This window comes from Anabrus simplex, chromosome 1 (genome assembly GCF_040414725.1).
Source record: "Anabrus simplex isolate iqAnaSimp1 chromosome 1, ASM4041472v1, whole genome shotgun sequence".
Taxonomy (NCBI): Eukaryota; Metazoa; Arthropoda; class Insecta; order Orthoptera; family Tettigoniidae; genus Anabrus; species Anabrus simplex.
The window spans coordinates 27,687,787-27,713,900 of record NC_090265.1 but is presented as its reverse complement, the minus strand read 5'-3'; the positions used below and the strand labels follow the sequence as shown (position 1 = coordinate 27,713,900).

Here is a 26,114-nt window from a genome sequence, read left to right as displayed (position 1 = left end):
ATGATGATGAGTCTATTAATACAAAATCTAGAAAGGTTTTCCTAAAATCTAATAGACCTAGATCCTGAGCTACTGGTTTACTCACACTGAAGTGGAGAGAGAGAGTCTCTCTTCCCTTTGGGAATATCAAATTATCAGAAATATATCTGTCAATAAATGAAACTCAAATTGATAAGAATATTTTTTTCATCTAACAATTCGTTTTTGAGAGATGTCTGTATGGAATATGGAGTCTACAAGTGTAGGATTCAGTGCACTGAAAGGGAGAAACTGACTCAGGACCTATGAAATTACCACGAATGAAATAATGAGTTCTCTAGAATATAATGAGATGAGGCCTCTTTAATAACAGAGCCTCCTATATGTCCTTCAGTCATGACCATCAATACTTCACATCACAACCTGTAAGAACATGTCAACCATCTGTACACGATCGCCCCTCTTTGATATTATATCTCTCAATCATGGCCATCCATCAGTACTTCACATCACAGCCTGCAAGATCATATCAACCATCTGTACTAGATCGCCCCTCTTTGATATTATATCTCTCAATCATGGCCATCCATCAGTACTTCACATCATAAGCTGCAAGATCATGTCAACCATCTGTGCTCGATCGCCCCTCTTTGATATTATATCTCTCAATCATGGCCATCCATCATACTTCACATCGCAGCCTGCAAGATATTGTCAACCATCTATACTCGATCGCCCCTCTTTGATAATATGTCTCTCAGTCGTTGATATGCATCAATACTTGTCATCCTGAAGCCCGCGAAAGAACAATCCAACCCCAAAAGTTATTCACCTATTTCACTCCTATGTCACCTTTATAAGGTATTCGAAAGGCTTTTCTTGAATCATTTGATTCATATGAATCACTGATTGATAGTTTAATAATACTTGAACACTCAAGCTTCAGATTTCAAAAGAATTGCACAGCACAAGTTGCCCATTTATCTCAATACACAGCAAATGGATTTGAGAGGTGTTGTCCCTGGAGTGGTTTTTATTTATTTATCTTCAGCCTATGATACTGTTCAACATTATACAATACTCCAGAAGATCTATAACATGACACGATTATGGTTACATGGAATATAAGTAATTGCCAGTTTATTATACAACCGTAAGTTCTTTGTTGAATTTCAAGGAAGTTGAAGTTGATGGAGAAACCAAAAGAATGGCTTGCCCCAAGGAACTGTCTTGTCCCCTGTGCTATTTAATATATACAATAATGAGCAACTAAGACCTTCATACAGGATGAACAAAAAAGCCACACTTGGAGGTCGGCATGCGAATCCTCATCCCATTGCAAGACACAAGTTTCTATAGCAAAATCGGATCTGGTGCTGTTGGAAAACAAGTCGAAAACGAGAAGCTGGCAACACTGTCACATCCTGCAGCGTATCGGAATGTAAGAGAGAAACGTTCATCACCCCGCTCTACCGTACCCCCCATCGCAGCTCACTGAGTAGACTGCTGGGTTATCAAACCCATATGCACCATGGAGCTATGGCTCGATTCTACGTCAGGTTGATTTTTTCTTGTGTGTGTGTGACGTCAGGTCCCTAGCTCCCGTCGTGTAACTGCGTTTGTAAGCATAACATCCTGTTGTCATATGACAATAGTCGAACACACGACAGTGTGATCCATTCAGCTGAATCCATGAGTCGACTATAATCATAACTGGTCGTGTCAAGTGCATGTAGGGTGGCTTCCTGATGGAGTACACAAACGGCGAATACGTCGATATGCTTTTAGTGTTGGGTGCATCCGATAATCAAGCTTCTGTTTCTGCTCGTGAGTATGCAGCACGATACCCTCAAAGGCGCCATCCCGATAAGAATGTTTTCATCGCCTTGAACAACGCCTGTGGGAAACCGGTAATCTTCATCCACCACTAGTGGACAGAGGTCGCCTAAGGACTAGACGTACTCCACAAACAGAGGACGACATTCTTGAAGGCGTTCACCAACCACCTCGGCGAAGTACCCGTGATATTGCAAGGGAGTTCCAGGTATCTCAAACACTGGTTGTTGACATGTTGCACGACGAAAAACTGCATCCATATCATTACACGTTAACTCAACACCAGCGACCAGAAGACCGCATTCAACGAGTACAGTTCTGTGAATGGCTTTTGCAACAAGTTGAAGATAACGAACATTTTATAAAGAATATGATATGGAGTGACGAATGTAGCTTCACTCGGGAAGGTACTTTCACCATCACAACAGCCATTATTGGTCTGACCACAACCCACATGTCACCGGTGAACGTGGCTTTCAGGCAGGCTTTGACATAAACCTGTGGGGTGGAATCGTGGGAGGAGTGCTTTTTGGCCCTTACTTATTGCCGTATAAGTCGAATGCGCCCCGCTATCGTACTTTTCTGGGCAATACTTTGCCTGACGCTTTAGAAAACGTTCCACTTAGTATTCGGCAAAAGCTATGGTTTCAGCATGATGGTGCACCGCCACACTTTGGAAGGACTGTGCGTAACTGGTTAAATGAAGCGTTTCCAGGGAAATGGATTGGTCGTGGAGGTCCAACGTTCTGGCCTCCACGTTCCCCGGACCTTAATCCACTAGATTTTTATTTGTGGGGACACTTAAAGGAACATGTTTATAGTGCTCCACCCATGGATGTGCAATACCTAATAGCTCGCGTGCATACTGCATCGGCAATGGTGGATGCAGGTATGTTGCGTAGGGTCCGGCAAAGTATACTCCAGCGAGAGGCAAAGTGTTTGCAAATGCAAGGTGGTCGCTTTGAACATCTGCTGTGAAGTGAACGTTGCTCGTAAGTGTACGTACCGGCTCTGTGAAGATAAGACTGGACATCACACGTACATTATGGAATTATTGTGCGTAGCATAATGGGCAATCCAGTGTAGCCTACCTACTGTACCGTATTGTGTTTCCTTGTACCGCATTGGATAGAGACGATGTTACTGTATCCACTATTATGTTCTACGTATTGGATTTATTTGTGCCATGGACGAAACAAAGTGGCCGTTTACGTCTATTAGAAGTTCAGTTATGTTTGAATGTTTAAATAAAGGTAACTATAACGGTAAGACAGAACATAGTGTGTTGCATAGTTGAGGTGTACATTGGATAACTGAAAAAAACATTGGCGCGAACGCGACTCGAACATCGGTGCGTCCACGTAACCGGCATTGATGGCATTACCTCGTCTCACCGAGCTAATGAGACAGCTCCGGCAGAGCTCCGAGTTCATACAACCTGTGCTTGGCCACGCTGCACGCCGTTACAGCGTTGCCAGAGCCTCGTTTCTTAACTCGTATTATTTTCTATTAAACCTATTGGTGGGAGTAGGTTTTGCAAGATAAACTTTTGTCGTGAATTTCGACGAGGAACCGAATGCCGATCTCCACGTGCGGCATTTTTTGTTCACTCAGTACGTAGGTCGAGTCATAAATCGCGAACAGGAGACAACACGGAAAATCTAATTTATGCATTTGGAAACGTACGATATGTACTTGCGTACGACGCCACTAGATGGTGTATGTAAACAACAGTGTGGATCTAAGCATGCCCCCAAGTTCAGTATGTGAGTGAGAGCTTCACAAATAAGAGTGTCAGCAAGCAGGAGCAACGATCGTAGGTTCTTCCACAGCCGCCTTGTTCACCTGATCTGAACCCATGAGACTATGATCTAATCCCCAAAGTCAAGAATCCATTACGTGGACAACGGTTTGCTAACAAAGAGGACATCGTTACCGCATCTCGGACAGAGGTGTCACACGTCAGCGATACACATGCAGCGAATGGTATTCAGCGCCTGCCCCACCGCTGGCAATGCACAGTGGAAACCTTGGGTGATTATTCTGAAGGTCTGTAACCAGTGGAGACCTGTCCTTTGTACGTAGTCTTGTGCATTTGCTGTCTGTACCATAATAAAACAATGTTTACCAATGGCCTGTGTTCGGTCACTTTCCTACGAGAATCTCCTGAAGTCAGAATTTGTCTTCAGGCACTATGCATAAGTACACAGACTTAGCAAATGTCATGGGATAGTCAACTAATAGAGTGTGGGGCCTTCTCTGGCCCTGCGAACTGCAGTGAGACGCCGTGGAAGTGAGTCGACAAGTCCTTGGCAGTCCTCTGGACGCAGCTGACAAAACATCGTTTGCGGAGCGGCCGCCAATGCTGGTCTGTTCGTGGGTGCAGGATCCATGGCACGGAGCCAGCGTTCCAGGACATCCCAGATATGCTCGATAGGGTTCATATCGGGGCTCCTGGGTGGCCATGGCAGTCGTTGGACCTCCGCTGCATGTTCCTGGAACCATTCCCGGGCGACGTGGGAGCGATGTGGCGGCGCGTTATCATCTTGAAACATAGCAGGACCGTCTGGGCGCTGGAAGGCCAAAAATGGGTGGAGATGGTCTCCGAGCAGCTCAACATAACGCATACCATTCAACGTTTCCTCCATAACAACTAGGGGGCTCATTCCGTACCAGGAAAATGCATCCCAGGCCATAACAGAGACACCAGCGCCCTAGACCACACCTTTGAGGCAGGCGGGATCCATCGCTTCATATGGTCTGCTCCATACACGGTGCCTCCCATTGGCATGGTGCAGTTGAAATCGTGATTCATCCGACCATATCACGTTACGCCATTGTTCCAGTGTCCATCTCTGGTGACTGGCGACAAATGCGCGTCGTTGTGCCCGATGACGTTGGGTTAACAGTGGCACCCGTGTGCAGCGCCGGCTCCCATACCCCACAGAACCCATGTTCCTACGGATTCTCCACTGGGAGACGTGTCTAGCACGGCCTGTGTTGAATTGAGCCGTGATTTGTTGAACGGTTGCCCGTCTGTCACTACTGACAATCCGTCTCAGATGTCGCCGGTCACGGTCATGGAGGGTGGCTGGACGGCCGGTCGTTCGTCTGTTGTGGACGGTGACACCCGCACTCAACCATTCACGATACACCCTGGGCACGGTTGATCGTGTGAAGCCGAATCTCCGCACCACTTCCGAAATCGCACTTCCCATCCGTCGGGCACCGACCACCATACCCCGTTCGAACGGTGTCAGCTCACGACGACGTTCCATGTTACACCTCATTGATGGTTACGAATTTCATGTTTTTGGTCCGTATTGAACAATATATAAGTAATAATAATAATAACTTAAATGTTTCCACCTTTTCAATACAATATATTCACAAAATTACAAAATTATACGGTACTAGTTTCGACCCGTCTAGGGGTCATCATCAGCCGTATTGGAGCAAAGATCATTTGTGGCGAAATCCTAAGACAATATTATTTTAAAGAATAACAAGTGAAATGAGATGTTATGGTAATAGTTAATAATACAAGGAATATACATAATAAGAGGTTTTTAACAAAGAATAAAGTATAAATGGGGTGTTGTAAAAATTATAATCATGGAAATCAGTAAGTTCTACATCGGGCAAACCGGGAGAAACTTCATTATCAGATACCACGAGCACACTAACGCAATAAAATACAACAAGTTTTCAGCCATCGGCCAACACATGCAAGATTATAACCATAATTTCACCAATATTGAACAAGACATGGACATCCTCGTATTAGCAAACAAGGGCCCTTTACTGAACATAATGGAAAATTACTACATACACCTAGACCAATACTTTAATGCCAGTCACAATCTCAATGAAATCTCAGAGAAACCCAACATACTCTTCGATCTATTTATCACTTTCCTCAGAAACAATAATGCAGCCAACCTAAACTCAATCCTAAATTTAATCAAAGGTACTTTTCCAAGACAATTACACTTTCTCCCGCACCCTTCAGCCCCACCTTAAGCCCTCTTCCTAAGCCATATTTCATTTCAATACAAGAACTTACTGATTTCCATGATTATAATTTTTACAACACCCCATTTATACTTTATTCTTTGTTAAAAACCTCTTATTATGTATATTCCTTGTATTATTAACTATTACCATAACATCTCATTTCACTTGTTATTCTTTAAAATAATATTGTCTTAGGATTTCGCCATAAATGATCTTTGCTCCAATACGGCTGATGATGACCCCTAGACGGGTCGAAACTAGTACCGTATAATTTTGTAATTTTGTGAATATATTGTATTGAAAAGGTGGAAACATTTAAGTTATTATTATTATTACTTATGTTACACCTGTCACATGCACAGCCTCTGCTCACAAGGTCTCCTATACAACTGCCGCTGGCACAGGGGGCGTGTGGTCCGCAGACAACACACCTGCGCATCAGTGCTCCGCTATCGCATGACATTTGCTCAGTCAGTGCACATGCCCTATATTTCCAAATGGATATCTTAGATTTTCTGTGTTGTCTCCCGTTCGCGAGAAAAAGAAGAGTTGCCATGACTCATGACGCGACCCTCGTATATGCCAACGATCTTGCTTTAGCAATTCAAGCAAAGGTGTTTGAGGTAGTTGAACAAGTTCCTACAACAGCACTGAGAACTTCCACTGAATATTATAGTAAGAACCACCAAAAACCAAATCCCCAGAAAACTCAGGTCTGCGCTTTCTACCTGTCTTAGTACAGAGCAAAAAAGTGTCAACCCGAAATAACATCATTCGAAATATGACTGGCAGTAAATCAGGAGCCTATCTTACACCTTGGCACTCTGTTTCTGTTTATACTGATCTTGCCAGGCATTGCACCATGTGATATAATCAGTGGCCATCCATCAACCACCAACACCTAGGTTGAAATCCAGAAAACGTTTCCTCAGTTCAACTTCACCGCTAAGTCTTTGCAAAGAGCTATCTGTGGGTTGCTATGTGTGATCACCTTCAAACGTGGATGAAACCTGCTGAATGATTACCTCCAAATGTACTTTAGACTGGTTAACCAGGAGATCACTCAACATACTACGATCAGGTATTGGTAAATCCAGGGACAACCAACACAATGTAACCGTGGAGAAGAAGAGACACTCCATCCTGAGTCATGTATTGATGGAGAGTTAATGAGGACTGAAGAAAATGCAGTTGGTGTTGCCTGATTTTGGGAGAAGATTGTTTAATTTTCTTCCCTTAGAGATAGAATTACTTAATTGTTCTTTCATAATGTTGAATTATTTTACACAATTATGTCATGTTAAAATTTATATAACTTCTGGATCGTGTAAATAAAAATAAATACCCTTACATCACAGCCTTGATTTCCTTTAGAACATCATGATTTGTCTTTTTTTTTTCGTCCAACATGTCCTTGTCATTTTCCTCCAAATCCATATTTCAGTTGCTTCCAATGAATCTCTTTCCTTTCGTCCAATAGTACAGCTTTTACAACCGTAAAGTACAGGGTCTTTGTTTTTAACTCGCTCCATGTATCAGGAGAACAGGAACGGAAGGCGAAAGTGCGAAAGCAATAGTTTAGTTTAACATCTGTGGTAATGGTAGCGTGGTTAGTGTGTTCGCGTCGTTTCTGTAGGAATACTTATGTAATCGTGTGTTCAATGAGTGGTGTATACAGTAGAACAGCGTGTATTCATTGTGTTGTGCTATGCGAAGCACAGCTTTCGATTCATTCGTAATTTCCTGGCATCCTCCATCCCTATAGGAGTACGGTACGTAAATTAGTAAAGAAGTTCCGCACCACACCGGGTATCTTGGAAAGAACTCCAACAATATCCCTGTCGCATCTCTCCGTACAAGCTAATGTGTCATTATCTTCTGCCCACAAATCAACAAAACTGTTAAAAACAAAACCGTACAAACCTACCCCTGCCCAATATTTAAGAGGACCTGACAGTTTCGCTAGGGTTCAATACTGTAAATGGTTGCTTCAGTCAGTTCACGACGGGTATGTTGGCCCAAAACTGTTATTTTATGGTGATGAAGCATGGCTACACTTAAGTGGATATGTAAATAGTCAAAACAATCGTTACTAGTGTGCAGAAAATCCCCACCAGCAGCATGTCTGTCCACTTCAAAATGTAAAGATAGAAGTGTGGTGCGCAATAAGTGCTCGCAGAATTATAGGACCTATATTCTTCCGTGAAACAATAAATGCTGATCGACATATAGACCTCATTCTCAGACCATTCTTTCAAGAGCTGACGGAAGAAGAAAGGAGGAATGGTTACTTCATGCAAGATAATGCGACGGCACACACTACTAATCGGTCTATGGAGGTAATACGGGAAGTTTTCGAAGATCGTATGGTTAATTATCTCCCTAGATCTCCTGATTTAAATCCCTGTGATTATTACCTGTGGGGGATGCTGAAGGGAAAAGTGTATGTAAACAACCCTCACACAAGAGAACATTACACAAGTTATTTCGAACACCACACGGGCCGAGATTTGCCGAGTGTCTGCAAACCTATTTATGAGGTGTTAGGCATGCTTGACAGTCGAGGGACAACACTTTGAACATCAAATGTAATGCCAGGTAGGTTTTAGACTAATAGTTTCACTAGAAATAGATTTCTATAAGTGTGGATTGCCGTGAGTAGTGGGGATGAAAAGCGCGCATTATACCGGCTAGCGACCGAGTGTCATCGCGCCAGCCGTGCCGTACTCTCAGTGGTGCCCTGTAGTACACTCGAGACAAAGGATTTTACAAAAGCCTTTCTTGGTTTTAAACTCATAAGGGTATTTTTAAAAGACTTGTTTTATTCTGAAAGGCCTGTTCAGCAAGAACTATTCTTTTTCCTTTGTGCATCTGATGTCTAGTGATGTTTGAAATAGTCCACAGCGTCCTGTTTCCTCGGTCCACAAGTGAGACAGCACTGTTATCAGTTTCAAGCCGAACTGTGTGAACAATGATGAAACCTGATCTCGTTTTCTTACCGATTGCCAGGACATCAAGTCTACTACAGTTGGTTGCAATGCATTGGACCTCCTCGTAGATAGACAGGGCTGACACTGATGCCATTTACTGTTCAGAAGAATGGTGGGAGTTGATTTTCATTCCTCTCTTAAGGCGACACTTCGGAGATAAAAATATATATTTTGGTCATTTTGATGAAATTTGTTATGACTGAAATTGAAATGATCGAGTTTTTTCTTTTCACGAAGTTATTCTGCAGAATTCAAACAATTTATCACTGTAATAATGCTTTGTTTGCCAATTGTAATTTTACATTTAAATCCCATTTTCTCACATAATATTCTGCCGAATGTAACACAATTTGTATGGTATATGTATCACAGCTAACTTATATTAAGAAACCTGCTTATAAAATTTCTGACTGCAAAATTTTTTCAAGTAGCAGGGATTTTTAAGTCCAAAATTTTAGAACGTAAAAATTACACAGTCCGCCTCTGTGGTGTAGTGGTTAGTGTCATTAGCTGCCACCCCCGGAGGTTCGGGTTCAATTCCCGTCTCTGCCACGAAATTTGAAAAGTGGTACGAGGGCTGGAACGGGGTTCACTCAGCCTCGGGAGGTCAAATGCGTGGAGGTGGATTCCATTCCCACCTCAGCCATCTTCCAAGTGGTTTTCTGTGGTTTCCCACTTCTCCTCCAGGCAAATGCCGGGATGTTACCTAACTTAAGGCCACGGCTGCTTCCTTCCCTCTTCCTTGTCTATCCCTTCCAATCATCCCATCACCCACAAGGCCCCTGTTCAGCATAGCAAATGAGGCAGCCTGGGCAAGGTACTGGTCATTCTCCCCAGTTGTATCCCCCGACTCAGAGTCTGAAACTCCAGGACACTGCCCTTGAGGCGGTAGAGGTGGGATCCCTCGCTGAGTCCGAGGGAAAAACCGACCCTGGAGGGTAAACAGGCCAGCCCCGTGGTGTAGGGGTAGCGTGCCTGTCTCTTAACCGGAGGCCCCGGGTTCAATTCCCGGTCAGGTCAGGGTTTTTACCTGGACCTGAGGGCTGGTTCGAGGTCTACTCAGCCTACGTGATTAGAATTGAGGAGCTATCTGACGGTGAGATAGCGGCCCCGATCTAGAAAGCCAAGAATAACGGCCGAGAGGATTCGTCGTGCTGACCATACGACACCTCGTAATCTGCAGGCCTTCGGGCTGAGCGGCGGTCGCTTGGTAGGCCAAGGCCCTTCAAGGGCTGTAGTGCCATGGGATTGGGTTTGGTTTGGAGGGTAAACAGATTAAGAAGAAGGAGAAGAATAATAATAATAAGAATTACACGTTTTTTGCTCGTTGCTTTACGTCGCACCGATACAGATAGGTCTTATGGCGACGATGGAGCAGGAGTGGGAAGGAAGCGTCCGTGGCCTTAATTAAGGTACAGCCTAAGCATTTGCCTGGTGTGAAAATGGGAAACCACTGAAAACCATCTTCAGGGCTGCCGACAGTGGGGTTCGAACCCACTGTCTCCCGAATACTGGATACTGCCGCACTTAAGCGACTGCAGCTATCGAGCTCGGTACACAAATTTTAGTGCGATATATATCCTTGTATAAATTGTGTACAGAAAAATCGATACGTAGTGCTTTTAAAAGAAATATTATCTACCAAATGGCGAATTTACATTAACAAGTTAACATAATTAAATTTCATGAAGAAATGGAATTAAAAATTTCAGAAACATATTTTGGAGAAGCTATTAATTGTATATGAAAGAAATGTTCGTGATACGGTATCTCTACTTTTATGTAGGTGACATTCCCACAAAGTTTCGTGAAAATTCGTGCACTAGGTAAAAATATCTTTTTATCTCCGGAGTGTCACCTTACCATCAAGTGGAAAGAAAATGGAAGAGGTCCGACATTTTGAAGCAAATGGCCGTGAAGGACATGGAAATGAAAGAGTCCCTGGGCCTTGCAAAGCTAATACCGTCAGAACTGACCAAGGGAGGCCGTGCAAGTGGAAGCCTCTCACAAGTAAGTGAAAACAATGTCAGGCTGAACTTGAGGCCCATGGCTGCCAACCCAAAATATGGCACCACATTCTCTATTCTGCTTCTCGATGTCGATACCGGTTACAGATGCTCAGCTCAGAGAGCCGAATCTTTCTGACAGCCACGCAATATCGGACTGCATTTATGTAGTTACTGTTCAATCTTTCGAGGATGCCTCAACCATTAAGCTGTTGGATGAACGATTCCGACAGCATTTACTGTAGTTCTTTACAGTTTTCTCTTTTGCTAGTGGTTAAATGATTGCACTAAGCCCGTACATCGATATCTAGCACCGAGTAGGTACTTAGCGCTTACGCGGAGGTGGTAACACCAGAGCGAAAATACCACTTGATATACAGCCCTGGATAGTTTATTTCCCGTGCAGCTACCATCCAGTTTAACAGCAGTTGGCTGAACTGGCTCTTTGTAACAATACCGCCACGAAATTAGCACTTGTCCCTTCCGACTCAGCTATTTCTTTCCTCTGGGTTATCGATAGCTTTCCGCGCACGTTTATCGTCGTATATTTATTATGAAGAATCTGATTACATGGCAGTATATTACCGCAAGCTGCATAAATAACGCGTTCCATGTTATGAAAATGAGTCGTCACAGTTTGTGCCACTCCTCCGATTTTGCCACTCTAGTTCCGGGCCTACATGGCGTATACCCACGTTCGCCACTGGTTTTGTAACTTATCAAAATACTTCCCCATCCCAAGAGGTCTGTGGATGGCAACCACGCTCTGCTACCATATTTATCTTGTGTTTCTTATTTTATTTCATTGGAAGTCGCCAAGTTATAATTACATTCAATTGCGTTACAAGAATTAATATAATAACAGTGGAATAATAATAATAATAATAATAATAATTATTATTATTATTATTATCAATTTCTATAATGTTAAAATTGACGCTTTATTTCTTCGTCTTCCCACACTGATTGGTCATTTATTTATCCCGTTACATGTTCCCGTCTTCCTTTATATGACTTGATTTGTCGCTTGTTTCTTCCTACTGCTTAGAGTTTGTTTATATCCTTAGGTTATTTTGGTAAAATTATAATAAAAATATTCATTTACTTAGATTATTTATAAATCAAACTCCATTTAGGGAAGGAAATTAATACCGCATATAAATTTGATATTTATATAAATGGAGGTAATTTCCAGGCTGTTTATCCCTCATTCGCTCGCGCTCGTTTAAATCGCTCAAGCGCACTCAAGCCTACTGTCCGCCACCTATTACTTTTTGTTCATTTTTGGGACTCTCTATTTGAGCCTCTTAGATAACGGTTGGCTGGACTGGAAGACTCTCAAACAACTTCAAATCACATTTTTGAACAAAAGAATTAGGAGACAAGCTGCACACTAGCGGTATGTTCCGAGATGGCATGGAATGATGTCAGTAGAGCAATAAGTTTGAATGGAGCTTTTAGAGTTACGAAGGACCACAATAACAACAATTTGGAATTCAAGAGAACTGGGACAAGTATTCGTTTAGAGGAACAGACATTAGAGATTGGAGTAATTTACGAAGTAAAACAAATTTCCAAGTTATTCGAAATCCTTTAAGCAAAGACTAGGTAAATACATAATAGGGAATCTGCCACCTGAGTGACAGCCTAAAACCCTTAAATTACAGAAAAGTTTAAAATAAACTCGTGCGTAAGTATGAACATAAGTACGAATTTGAAAAAAAAAAAAAGAAAGAAAACACTTCGGTAGAAAAATATGAAACTTGAAAGGAAAAAAAAGTTTAGAAGAGAAATGAAAAACTAGATGTTGGGATAGTCTGCTGTCTATGGGAGCTATGTGTAACGAGAGAATACTATCACTTCCCGTTGCTCTAGCCTATATCAGTGAAGATGTGAGCGCCTTTTGTCAGACAAGGGCGGTGATCTGCTGCCCATGTGAGAGCGGATGAAGATCAAGAATAATTTCGTGAATACTAATAATAATAAGTGCAAAATGGTGTTTAAGCAGAATAAGTAGTTGCTGAGCTCGGAAGGTGTACCTTCCCATTTCATAGCATGAGGGCAGGTGAGAGAAGAGTGTGTTTACTTACTGGCGAGAGTGTTCCAAAGGTAGAGACCCGGGACACCTGTTATGGCTCCACTGGGAGTGCTGGCCGTGTTGATGACAGCGAACACCGCAGACAGGGCAGAGAACAAGAGCGCACCGCAGAGGCAGCCGATGGTAGCAACCCACAGACCATAGATGAGGAACTCTCGGTCCGCATGCAGCTGCTCCACGACTGAAACACAAAAACCAGTTGAATGTGTGCGTTTGTGTCTCCATCAAGAAGTCCTGTAGCGTTGCTACAGTCAATACAAGAAAGCTACCATTAGGTCTTAAAGCATTACAAAGTACAATGGGCTACAACTCGGAAAGAGTGCACAGTTACTTCGGTGTTATGTATTTTCAGTCTTATTTTATGGTGCCGAGACTTGGACCCTAAACACCACCAAAAAACTTCCATCTTTTGAGATGTGGTGCTACCGACACCTGCACAGAATATCATGAGCTGACAGAATACGTAACACTGAAGTACTCCAACGCGTGAACAAAGAGCTAGAGGCCTCGCACAACATCAAAAAGAAAAGAAAAAAAACTTGAATACTTTGGCCGTATCATTCTAAATGATCAATATAGACTCCTTCAGCTTATCTTACAAGATAAAATTGTATGAAGGAGAAGGAGGTATACCTTGGCTCAGTACCCGCACTCTTTTCTGAGTTGCTGAGAACAAGAACCTATTTTTTTCTTTACGTCGCACCGACACAGATATGTCTTATGGCGACGATGGGATGGGAAAGGCCTAGGAGTGGGAAGGAAGCGGCCGTGGCCTTAATTAAGATACAGCCCCAGCATTTGGCTGGTGTGAAAATGGAAAACCACGGAAAACTATCTTCAAGGCTGCCGACAGTGGGGTTCGAACCCACTATCTCCCGATTACTGGATACTGGCCGCACTTAAGCGACTGCAGCTATCGAGCTCGGTAGAACAAGAACCAGATCGCCGTGAAGACAGCCGACATCCAATGAGGATATGGTAGAAGAAGAAGAAGAACCGTTAATATGCCTCGTACTATCTCTTGATTGATCCATCTCTTGGTACAAGATCAGAGTAAAATGTAGCTTTTCCTGAAGTTTCAATCAATCAGTCAACACTGCTTTTAGGGCTGTCACCCACATGGCAGATTCCCTAGCAATTGTTTACCTATTCTTTTCTTAACTATGAAAGAAGTTGGGAAATGTATCAAACCATCTCCCTTGGTAAATTATTCATGCCCCAAATTTCTCTTACTATTAACGAGTACTCATTCTCATTTAAGAGGTTTCATGCACTAGTGAACGTGCATTTCAGATACATACTCCGCAGCACGTTGGGTTGAGGCTGGTACAGGTGTATGGAAATGAAAATCACGCAATGTATGGATATAATTGCACGTTCCATCACAACACATGTTAAAAGTAGCCCCTGCCTCCACCACACAATATTATGCTCTCCTTGTAACCTGAGCAATGGATAGTTTCTTTTCTTTGCTAGTTGCTTTACGTCGCATCGACACAGATAGGTCTTATGGCGACGATGGGAGAGGGAAGGGCTAGGAATGTGAAGGAAGCGGCCGTGGCCTTAATTAAGGTACAGCCCCAGCATTTGCCTGGTGTGAAAATGGGAAACCACGGAAAACCATCTTCAGGGCTGCCGATAGGAGGATTCGAACCTACTATCTCCCGAATACTGGATACCGGCCGCACTTAAGCGACTGCAGCTACCGAGCTCGGTGAGTAATGGATAGACGCCTCATGTGGCGTTTCAGCAAGTTGAGGTCCCAGATAGTCTGTAGCCCCTGCAATAAATGGCAACTTCTCGACGTTTAGTTGTTCCAGACAGCCGTTCCGTGTATCGCAATGGAAGCTCCTACAGTGGACCAGGTAGACCACCCACTCTACTGAGCTGTATATAATTACCAGAGCCAGCATTTTCCTTCTTCTGAGTTTTTTTCCACAGAAGCCTTTCATGGGTCCCTGATAGCTGCGTATTTATTGCGAATTTAGTCATTTTTCAAATTTTAGGTCATTTTATTCCATTTTTCCGCATTATTTCGTCATTTTCAGCAATTCGTTGCACCAGGTTCTTGTTTTTTTAAAGATTGTTCTTTGTTCTGCGTTTTTATTTAGTCGTTCTTATGCATTTTCGTTTGGTAATCAAAATATCTGTTCACCTCTGTGGTGTAGAGTATTAGTTAGTGTGATCAGCTGCCATCCCCGGGGGCCCGGGTTCGATTCCCGGCTCTGCCACGAAATTTGAAAAATAGTACAAGGGCCGGAATGGAGTCCATTCAGCCTCGGGAGGTCAACTGAGTAGAGGGGGGTTCGATTCCCACCTCATTCATTCTCGAAATATTTTTCTCTGGTTTCCCACTTCTTCTCCAGGCAAAATGCCGGGATGGTACGTAACTTAAGGCAAATACAGTAGAGACAATACGCGACACTTACGGATTTAGCCTTGTTAAAATGGGTGACAATTCGACGGTGGCGTTCCTAGTGACTTGACCTGAAAAGTCGCGCTAAATTCAAATATCAATGGAAATGCATATATGAAAATGGATAAATAAATTACGTCTAGAAAGAAAGTATTATTGAGATATTAACTTCGAAGTTGCTAAAGCAATTCTGGATAAATGAATGAAGAATTATTTAAAAGGTTATTATTTAAAGACTGAAATTAGACATATAAACAAGATGTGAAATGGACTGCTGTGAAATGGCTTAATCTTTCATTTATGCATTACTTTTTTTGCTTTAGCATTCCTGCCTGAACTTTTACGGTTAGATTTGTCTTTTTTCTCATTTAAAAAACATTGTTTTATCAGATTAAGACACTTATCAATAAAAATATCGGCACATTCCTTACACACATGATGCAATGAATTAACATTTAAAAGCTGGACAATTTTCCTCTTAACATGAAGCCTACTAACAGAAGGAAAATCTATAAAATCCCGGCTTTAATCCGAGAAGAGGGATAAAAGAAAGAAGTATGAAAATGTAATCGATAGTGATGCTTTGAGGAATATTTACGTACAATTAGAGTAAAAATGTAACATACCCTCCTTGGCTGTATAGTCGAGGATTTTTAAAGTCGCTGGCCTGGAAATGATCTGAACAGATCTTATAATTCTTATATAAGCGTAACGTCCCTTCTTTCTCGTGCACCTTATCCAAATCACTTCTGTGACATTTCAAAACCCACAGATCACACCTACAACACCACCTCGGTATTGAAGGTTAACTGCTGCACTATACAATCAAATATGCATATTATATTTAAGCCAGTTAAAATGTGGGTCGAGCAGGTCAGAAGATTATGAAGTGCTATAAAAATCTCTTTGTCACTGGAAGAATATATATGCAAACACAATATTACTCACATTTTCTTGTCACGAGGGTAGCGAAAGTAAGACCGCGCATTCTTCTCTACTTCATAGTTACTGCAGCCAAACACAGCACATACCTTTTCCCTCATGTTGAAAGGAGATAACACGCTACTATATAATTGTGTCAACTCACTGAAAACGCATAAATACCACCAAAAACTTGACAGACAAATACACGTGCTCTTATGACAGAATGAGTAGTTCTCACGTCTGCCCGCTAGAGAGAGCTCCAATAGCTGTCCCTCGATATCTCGCTGAGTGTCGCGTATTGTCTCTACTGTATTTGCTTAACGCCACGGTCGAAATGCTTTTCTGTGGTTTCCCACTTCCTCTCCAGGCAAAATGCCGGGATGGTACCTAACCTAAGGCCACGGTCGCCTCCTTCCCTCTTCCTGTCTGTCCCTTCTAGTATCCCCCCTCCCCCAACAAGCCCCTGTTCAGTCCGCGGGAAGAACCACCCCTCCCCCAACAAGCCCCTGTTCAGTCCGCGGGAAGAACCAATCCTGGAGAGTAAACGGATTAAGAAAGAAAGAAAGTTTATACTACTGCACTTAAGAACGTGTTTGCCTCTTACCCGGAAGGCCCCGGGTTCGATTTCCGGCCAGGTCAGGGATTTTTACCTGGACCTGAGTGCTTGTTCGAGGTGATTACAATTGAGGAGCTATCTGACGATGAGATAGCCGCCCCGGTCTAGAAAGCCAAGAATAACGGCCGAGAGGATTCATCGTGCTGACCACACGACACCTCATAATCTGCAGGTCTTTGGGCTGAGCAGCGGTTACTTGGTAGACCATGGCCCTTCGGGACTGTTGCGCCATGGAGTTTGGTTTTGTTGGCTATATGCAATATGAATTTCTATATTGGACCAACTATAGGTGTGTGTCGGCTTACCTAGCAAGCTGGCCGTGCGCAGCTGTGAGCTTGTACGCGGGACATAGTGGGTTCCAAACACACTGTTGGCAGCACTGAAGATGGATTTCCGCCGTTTCCCATTTTTTTGCTATTTGCTTTACGTCGCACCGACACAGACAGGTCTTACGGCGACGATGGGATAGGAAAGGCCTAGGAGTGGGAAAGAAGCGGCCGTGGCCTTAATAAAGGTACAGCCCCAGCATTTGCCTGGTGTGAAAATGGGAAATCACGGAAAACCATCTTCAGGGCTGCCGACAGTGGAGTTCGAACCCACTATCTCCCGGATGCAAGGTCACAGCTGCGCGACCATAACCGCACGGCCAACTCGCCCGGTGTTCCCATCGTCACCACAAGACCTATGTGTGTCGGTACGACGTAAAGCAAAATGTATTAAAAAAAGAAAGAAATATACGTTGCTGCTGAAGCAACTCACCGTTGATGCAGGATGCCTTCTGAGTATCATATGTTAAAGAACAGAGGAGAGAGGACCACGGCCTTGGCGACCTCCTCGTACGATCTAGATTTCTTCAGATAGTGTACCTTCAATGTAGACCGTGGCCTTCTGATTCCAGTAAAGATTGGCTGAGACACGAAGATCCCTGCTATCAAGGCCGATCTCCTGTAGAACGTTATCAAACGGCTATAAAACATGCATACAAATACTTGTTCCCCCTTTCTCGTAACGTTGTTCCAGGATTTGTATGAAATAGGGCGTCCCTTTACCGAGACTGTTTCTGAAGGGGAGCATAAGAAAGTGGTACTGGTAAAAAAAAAAAGTCGACTTATAATTTTTTTTTTTAAATGGAGTTTCTTCTCTAATTTGATGAATGTTTCATTGATTTTGTCTGAATGCAAGCATTTAACAAATTTAAAATGGTATGTTACTGTACAATCGCGATTACAAGAATTCCGGGTGGAAAAGAAAACGACCGGGCGAGTTGGCCGTGCTCATAGAGGCGCGTGGCTGTGAGCTTGCATCCGGCAGATAGTAGGTTCGAATCCCACTGTCGGCAGCCCTGAAAATGGTTTTCCGTGGTTTCCCATTTTCACACCAGGCAAATGCTGGGGCTGTACCTTAATTAAGGCCACGGCCGCTTCCTTCCAACTCCTAGGCCTATCCTATCCCATCGTCGTCATAAGACCTATCTGTGTCGGTGCGACGTAAAGCCCCTAGCAAAAAAAAAAAAACGAAAAGAAAACGGGCAACGTTTGGGCGAAGATTTTGGCCAACCCTGAGGATGAGGGTCACATGTGTTCGTCTTCCAGGAGGTTGCGCACTCAGAGGTCACTCCCAACTCCATTTTTTCGGGAAATGATCAAGATGTTTCTATGGTTGAACATTCTGACTATACTAGCTTTTCCTAATCAGGGAAAACAATTAATTAACTGTAATTTAATTGGGATGAAGTGTGCACGATGTAATCCCACCCAGTATATGTCATTTAATTGTTTGATCAGCGCTGACAGTAACTTAGTAGGAACGGTTTACCAACGCCCGTGCGTCTCTGATAATCATAATTACTTAATGCCAGTTTATTTTTCTTTCTTTCTTAATCTGTTTACCCTCCAGGGTTGGCTTTTCCCTCGGACTCAGCGAGGGATCCCACCTCTACCGCCTCAAGGGCAGTGTCCTGGAGCTTCAGACTCTGGGTCGGGGGGATACAACTGGGGAAAATAACCAGTACCTCGCCCAGGCGTCCGCACCTGCTATTCTGAACAGAGGCATTGCGGGGGATGGGAAGATTGGAAGGGATAGACAAGGAAGAGGGAAGGAAGCGGCCGTGGCCTGAAGTTAGGTACCATCCCGGCATTTGCCTGGAGGAGAAGTGGGAAACCACGGAAAACCACTTCCAGGATGGCTGAGGTGGGAATCAAACCCACCTCTACTCAGTTGACCTCCCGAGGCTGAATGGACCTCGTTCCAGCCCTCCTACCACTTTTCAAATTTCGTGGCAGAGCCGGGGTGGCAGGTGGTGGTGGTGATTATTGTTTTAAGAGGAAGTACAACTAGGCGGATCAGTTTATTTTTACTTTGTTTTTTAGGATTATTATTATTATTATTATTATTATTATTATTATTATTAAGGGGCTGCCTTGCCGAGGCGGTAAAGGCGTTCTCGGTTCGCCCGGAACGACGTGAGTTCGAATCCCCATCAGGAAGTCGTAAAATTTAAGAAACGCCATTTCCACTTCCAGAGGTGCACGTGGCCCTGAGGTTCACTCAGCCTACACCAAAAATGAGTACCAGGTTAATTCCTGGGGGCAAAGGCGGCCGGGAGTAGCGCTAACCACTCTACCCCCTCAAGCGCCTAGGTTACGGATAGTGGAAGCCTTTACCTTCCACCCTTCCAAGGGCCTTCATGGCCTGTACGGAGATGACTTTGCTTTATTATTAGTAGTAGTAGTCGCAGTATTTAACAGGGCCTATATTGACGAAAATAAAGGTCGTTCTTTCTTACAGTAGTCGAGCGCGATGCCATTTGATAATGAAGTCATAGTCGAGACCGCTAACATTTCAGCCAGACTTCGCACACAAAAATTAGGAAGAAACTGGAGAATTTGACCCTCAACACATTACGTCTGCTGCTTTGAACGAGCCGTGTGGTTCCTTCCTTGATTTCCCTCTCTCCCTTCATTGTCGAGCCAGTGGGACGTGTGGGCAGGCGGGGAAGCGAGTACCTCTCCCTCCGCGCGTGTTTCGTTCATGCTAGATATCCTCGTACTTCCGTTTTCTCCACCTCCCCTCACTCTTCAGATGTGTGCATGTGTTAACGCGTCTGATGGATGTGACCAATGAGACAGTGTGTAAGCAGGTGCTGGGTGGTTCTGAGGGCTCTACTGATTTCTTGCCTGAAATGAATATTTCTGGCCACGAGATACTAAAGAATTTGAGTGTACAAGCCATTTCTTAGATTATGTGAGCACATTCGGTTAAGACAACATATCTAGGGAACTATTTGCTCTCGAGGGCAGTAATTTATGTTGATTCATAGTAAACGTCCTGCTACATAATCCGGATACAATGGCTGCCATCATATCACTTCCTATCCGGTGTATAAGGGGGGGGGGAGTGTTCGGCCCGAAGGCAGATCCGAACCTCCGCAGAGGTGCACCTGAGCCGGAGTTTACGTACGGTAGTGTGGCCAGTTCCTTTCCGCTCCTCCATTCCCATACCCCCCCCCCCCGCCAACAGCGCGTGGCAACCCACCACTTCTCGACCACGCCCAATGTTGCTTAACTTCGGAGATCTCACGGGATCCGGTGTTTCAACACGGCTACGGCCGTTGGCATCTGGTGTATATATGGCAAGAAACATGGTAGCACCCACGTTTTGTAAGCGGCATTACACGTTCAAGTGTGATTTCCGAAAAATTACATTTGTTTGCAAATGTTTCCTATTTTCTCATAAACTACTTTAGCTAGAGTTATGAAATTACTACCTCTTATTAACACCATTATAGTTCTTATACGGATTTTCAATGGTACAGATACCACATGTAGTTTGATCATAAATATTTTTTAAATAAATAAATAAAGAAATTAAGAACTGTATTTGTCCGCCTCTATGGTGTAGTGGTTAGTGTGATAAGCTGCCACCCCCCAAGGCCCGGGTTCGATTCCCGGCTCTGCCACGAAATATTAAATGTGGCACGAGGGCTGGAACGGGATACACTCAACCTCGGTAGGTCAACTGAGAAGAAGGGGGGGGGGGCGATTCCCTCCTCAACCGTCCTGGAATTGGTTTTCCGTGGTTTCCCACTACTCCTCCAGGCAAATGCTATGATGGTTCGCAGCCCTACCACCTCAAGGGTAGTGTCCTCGAGCATGAGACTTTGGGTCGGAGGGTTACAACTGGGCAGGAGAATCAATACTTAGTTCAGATGGCCTCACCTGCTATGTTTACCAGGGCCTTGTGGGGGTAGGGGGATGGGCTAGGATGCTACTAAAAAGAAAGAAATTAAGAATCAGATTTTAAAAATCCATATCTTGAGTTTTAAAAACGTAGACTCAAGAAAGTAGATCAGTAAATGTATTAGATTAGAATCTGTATCCTATCAAAATCGTTTTATTATTTTGGACAATTCCAGAGAATCCGAGATGTAAATCTATAAAATCCCTGAAGGTGACGGCCGTAGATTAACACCGCTGCATATCGTAAGAGGCGACGAAAAGGGCCCTCAGGGTCTCTTTAACTTCGGAGCTTGGGTTGGTAACCACGGGGCCATTAGCTGAGTCCTGGCATTGCTTCCACTTACTTGTGCCAGGCTCGTAACCTTCATCTACGTATCCTATCCGACCTCTGTTGGTCCACTCTTGTTCTTTTCCGACCCCGACGTTATTAGGTTTGCGAGGGCTAGGAAGTCTTTTATTTTCACGCCCTTCGTGGTCCTCGTCTTTCTTTGGCCAATACCTTCATTTTTCGAAGTGTCGGATATCTTTCATTTTCTTCTCTCTGATTGGTGTTATACAGGGGATGGTTACCCACTTGCACTGCCTCTTAAAACAATAATCACCTCCACCACCTGTAAATTTAACCTTACCAGGATAGGCCCCTGATTCTCCCCTGAACCTAAATTTCGTAGATTAACCCACGGATGATTTTTACCAATATTTTGAGAACGTGACTCATCAGGCTAATAGCAGAATGTTCACCGCATCGCTTGGCGTTTACTTTCTTCAGTAAAGTGTTGAAACATCCATCAATAACATCAAAACCATCCTTAACCATCAACTAAGAATATAATCCCTGCGTAAACTGTTTTATAGGACCGTTTTTACTGCAGATTAACAAAACCAAACCAAACCAACCCGGATGGCGACAACATCCCCGAAGACCTGCAGATTACGAGGTGTGGTGTAGTCAGCACGACGAATACTCTGGACTGTTATTCTTGGCTCTCTAGACCGGGGCCGCCATCTCACCGCCAGACAGCTCCTCAATTCTAATCACGTAGGCTTAGTGGACATCGAACCAGCCCTCAGATCCAAGTGAAAATCTCTGACCTGTCCTGGAATCGAACCCGTGTCCTCCGGGTAAAAGGCAGGAACTCTACCCCTACACCGCAGGGCCGGCACAGATTAACAAACAGTAAACTTTACAGAAACTACTTAAAATTAATTGAAGTAAAAGGACAAATTTTTAGGGATTCTGACTTTAAAATGTTAAACAATTCTCCGTAATGTCCCGTCTCTACACTCTTACTGCACCGACCACCTGCAAGTAATTATTCTGCCAGCGCTCATTATGCTTACAAGAAAAAAAGATTAACGAAAAGAGCATGAAGTTTCATCTAATTTCATACGGTAATACGATTTCTTACACCATGCCTTTCCTCCACGACGATTTGTTCGTATTGGTCACGCTGTAGTAAAATGGGACGTGATTAGCTCAGCTGCTAAATGTTTTAATTCCCCTCCTGAAGGGGCAGGCGGGCTCCCGTCTCTCAGGCCAGAAGATGTGTGCAGAATGTGAGACGGTCGGCATTCGCCTTAGTGCAGGAGAATGGAAAACCACGGAAAACCATTCTCAGGACAGCCGACGGTGGAGGCCAGCCCCTCTTCGTCTCCCGAACATACGGCCTCTCACCGCTGGCGGTCACTCCATGTAAGATTTGTGCTGGACAAAGCAGAGGCGGGACAGGTTTTTCTCCGGATACTCCAGTTTTCCCTGACATCTTTCATTCCAGCAACACTCTCCAATATCATTTCATTTCATCTGTCAGTGTCCGACTCGTTGGCTGAACGGTCAGCGTACTGGCCTTCGGTTCAAAGGGTCTCGGGTTCGATTCCCGGCCGGGTCGGGAATTTTAACCTTAATTGGTTAATTCCTACGGCACGGGGGCTGGCTGTATGCGTTGTCTTCATCATCATTTCATCCTCATCACGGCATGCAGGTCGCCTACGGGCATCAAATGGAAATACCTGTACCTCGGCACTAAAAGCCATACGACATTTCAGTCATTAATCATTGCTCCAGAGGAGTGCGATAGGCCTCGGCAGCCGGCACAATTCCAAACCTCGGCGCAAGTTGGGGGCTTCATTCATCCCAACCCTCACCCGGTCGTTGACTGGAAAACAGGTTGTAGGTTTTCATTTCATGCATATTAAATTTTCAAATCAGTGCATTAAAATATCGATTTCTTCTTCGTCATCATAAAATGCGTGATTTATACGAAATTGAGGGAAGTTTGTTGTAACTAGCTGTAACGCACTAGCTTTAAACGTCAGGGTGGCCTGTAATCCGGGATTTGCCATGCCCTGACTTAGAGAATACCCTGTGAGAATGTTGGGAATACAGCGCTCAGGCCTTCGGTGCTTAAGAAAAGTGCTCAATTCGAACACTGACACAGGAGTTAGAAAGGTGTTTTCTAAGACTTTCGCCCGGAGCGTGGAAGTGAAACAATGACGATAACGAGCTCACAAAGAATGCTCAGGGTGAGATGGGTAGATCGAATTACGAGTGAAGAGGTACTGAATGGAACTCCTGAGAGGAGAACGATCGTCGAACCCAGGACTGATTCATTTTGTTCTTGAGGGAAGTGTAGGCAGTAAGGGGTATGAACATGACAAACACATTCGAGCAGATGTTACGATGCAGCAGTTATGTAGACATGAAAATGTTAGTATAGGATAGGGTGGCACGGAGAGCTGTATCAAACCAGTCTATGAACGGATTACCCAAACAAAAATACGAACAGAATAATAATAAGAAGTCACGCTGCAGTGAAGGTGTGTCCACACCAAGATGTTTTAGTAAACTTTGTTAACAAACAATGTTCATGAACATTCTTGACTGTTAACAAACAAAATAGCGTGTTCGTTAACTTTTCGAGTATCCTGATAAAATATCTTTAACTTTTGTGATTGAAACTTTTCATTAACTTTTCGTGTTTTCGTTAACATTTCGGTTGGCACATGCGCAAGGACGCAATTAACACGCAAACTCGTAGAGTGCAAAACTATGTTTTTTTAATTTCTTCTAAAAACTACAAAATCGCAATCGAAAGTTCTAATACCGGTATACAGTATTTTTAATTATGTATGATATTCTTTTAGCTGTGTTCTAATGCAGTTTCATTTTCCAGCTTCGCTCCTCGCTGAATAACCTAACGTTTCATAATCACTTGTATAGGATCAAAATAATACTGTCCTAACTAGGTTAAGTGAAGATTTTTCTTTATTTCGTACCTTTACCAATTCCTTGAGATTCTTGCATGAAACTTCAAACATCTCAGGCACAACTGCTTGTTTTGATACTCTAGCTAGACAAATATATAAGTGAAATGTCCGAGACACCAGTCGCTAGGAATCTTACAGTTGTACCTATTAAAAAGCCTGTCATTAGTGGAGCCGGCTTTCCGATAATCTGTATAATTTTTTTGCAATTTCAGGCCCAATTACTGTTAACAAGAACTGAAATTCATTCTCAAGAAAATTTTGAAAGCCTGCTACATCATCAAGTAAAACTTCTGACATAAGTATTCCCTCCAAACTTAATTCTAAACGCCCTTCCAATATTTATCTTTGGCACACTTTGCGTCTATTTTCTCCTTCCTGGCAGTATGCATCGTAACGTAACAAACAACTTTTCTGGTATGGACATAATGTTGAAAAAGTTTGTTCACAAAAGTTGAGAAATGTTTTCATTAACACTTCCTTTCGTTGACATTGTTTATTAACTTTGGCGCGGACTAGCCATAAAGAACGGGAAGGAAAAGACTGACATTGAGAAACTTTTAAGATAAATGAAGAATCGTTCAAGTGAATCGTAAACAGCCCCGTTCAATGTCATGAGTGGTTTAGAGCAATTGTTGAGGAATGTGAAAACAGGTTTGTACGTTTAAAGGTGATAAGGAATGGTAAGAACCCACCTTATTATAATAGAGAAATAAAGAGACTTAGAAGGAGGTGCAGACTGGAAAAAAATAGAGTTAGAAATGGCTGTGGAAGTAAGGAGAAATTGAAGGAACTTAATAGGAAATTGAAACTAGCAAAGCAGGCAGCTAAGGATAACATGATGGCAAGCATAATTGGCAGTCATACGAATTTTAGTGAAAAATGGAAGGGTATGTATAGGTATTTTAAGGCAGAAACACGTTCCAAGAAGGACATTCCAGGAATAATTAATGAACAAGGGGAGTGTGTATGTGATGATCTTCAAAAGGCAGAAGTATTCAGTCATCAGTATGTAAAGATTGTAGGTTACAAGGATAATGTCCAGATAGAGGAGGCGACTAATGCTAAAGAAGTATTAACATTTACATATAACAATGATATTTACAATAAGATACAGAAGTTGAAAACTAGAAAAGCGGCTGGAATTGTTAAGATTTCTGGGGATATACTAAATACAATGGTTTTGGATATAGTAGCATATCTGGAGTACTTATTTGATTATTGTTTGGTTGAAGGACCTATACCAAATGAATGGAGAGTTGCTACAGTAGCCCCTGTGTATACAGGAAAGGGTGATAGACCTAAAGCTGAAAATTACATGCGTTGCATGTAAGCTTTGGGAAGGCATTCTTTCTGATTACATTAGACATGTCTGCGAAATTAATAACTGGTTCGATAAAAGGCAGTTCGGTTTTAGGAAAGGTTACTCTATTGAATCTCAACTTGTAGGATTCCAACAAGATATAGCAGATATCTTGGATTGAGGAAGTCAAATGGACTGTATCGCGATTGACCTGTCTAAAGCATTTGATAGGGTGGATCATGGGAGACTACTGGCAAAAATTAGTGCAATTGGACTTGACAAACGAGTGAATGAATGGGTGACTATGTTTCTAGAAAATAGATCTCAGAAAATTAGAGTAGGCGAAGCTTTATCTGACCCTGTAATAATTAAGAGGGAAATTCCTCAAGGCAATATTATTGGACCTTTATGTTTTCTTATATATATA

The 26,114-nt window shown here is 43.2% G+C and overlaps 1 protein-coding gene across 1 annotated transcript in view; it reads right to left on the bottom strand.

Moving 5' to 3' along the window:
* Positions 1-26,114, bottom strand: part of LOC136860016 (clarin-3) — a 212,772-nt gene that overhangs the window by 30,400 nt on the left and 156,258 nt on the right. Inside the window, exon 2 of the mRNA XM_067138731.2 lies at positions 12,919-13,107. Within this exon, the coding sequence (XP_066994832.1) occupies positions 12,919-13,107 (189 nt within the window). The remainder of the gene's footprint in view (positions 1-12,918; positions 13,108-26,114) is intronic.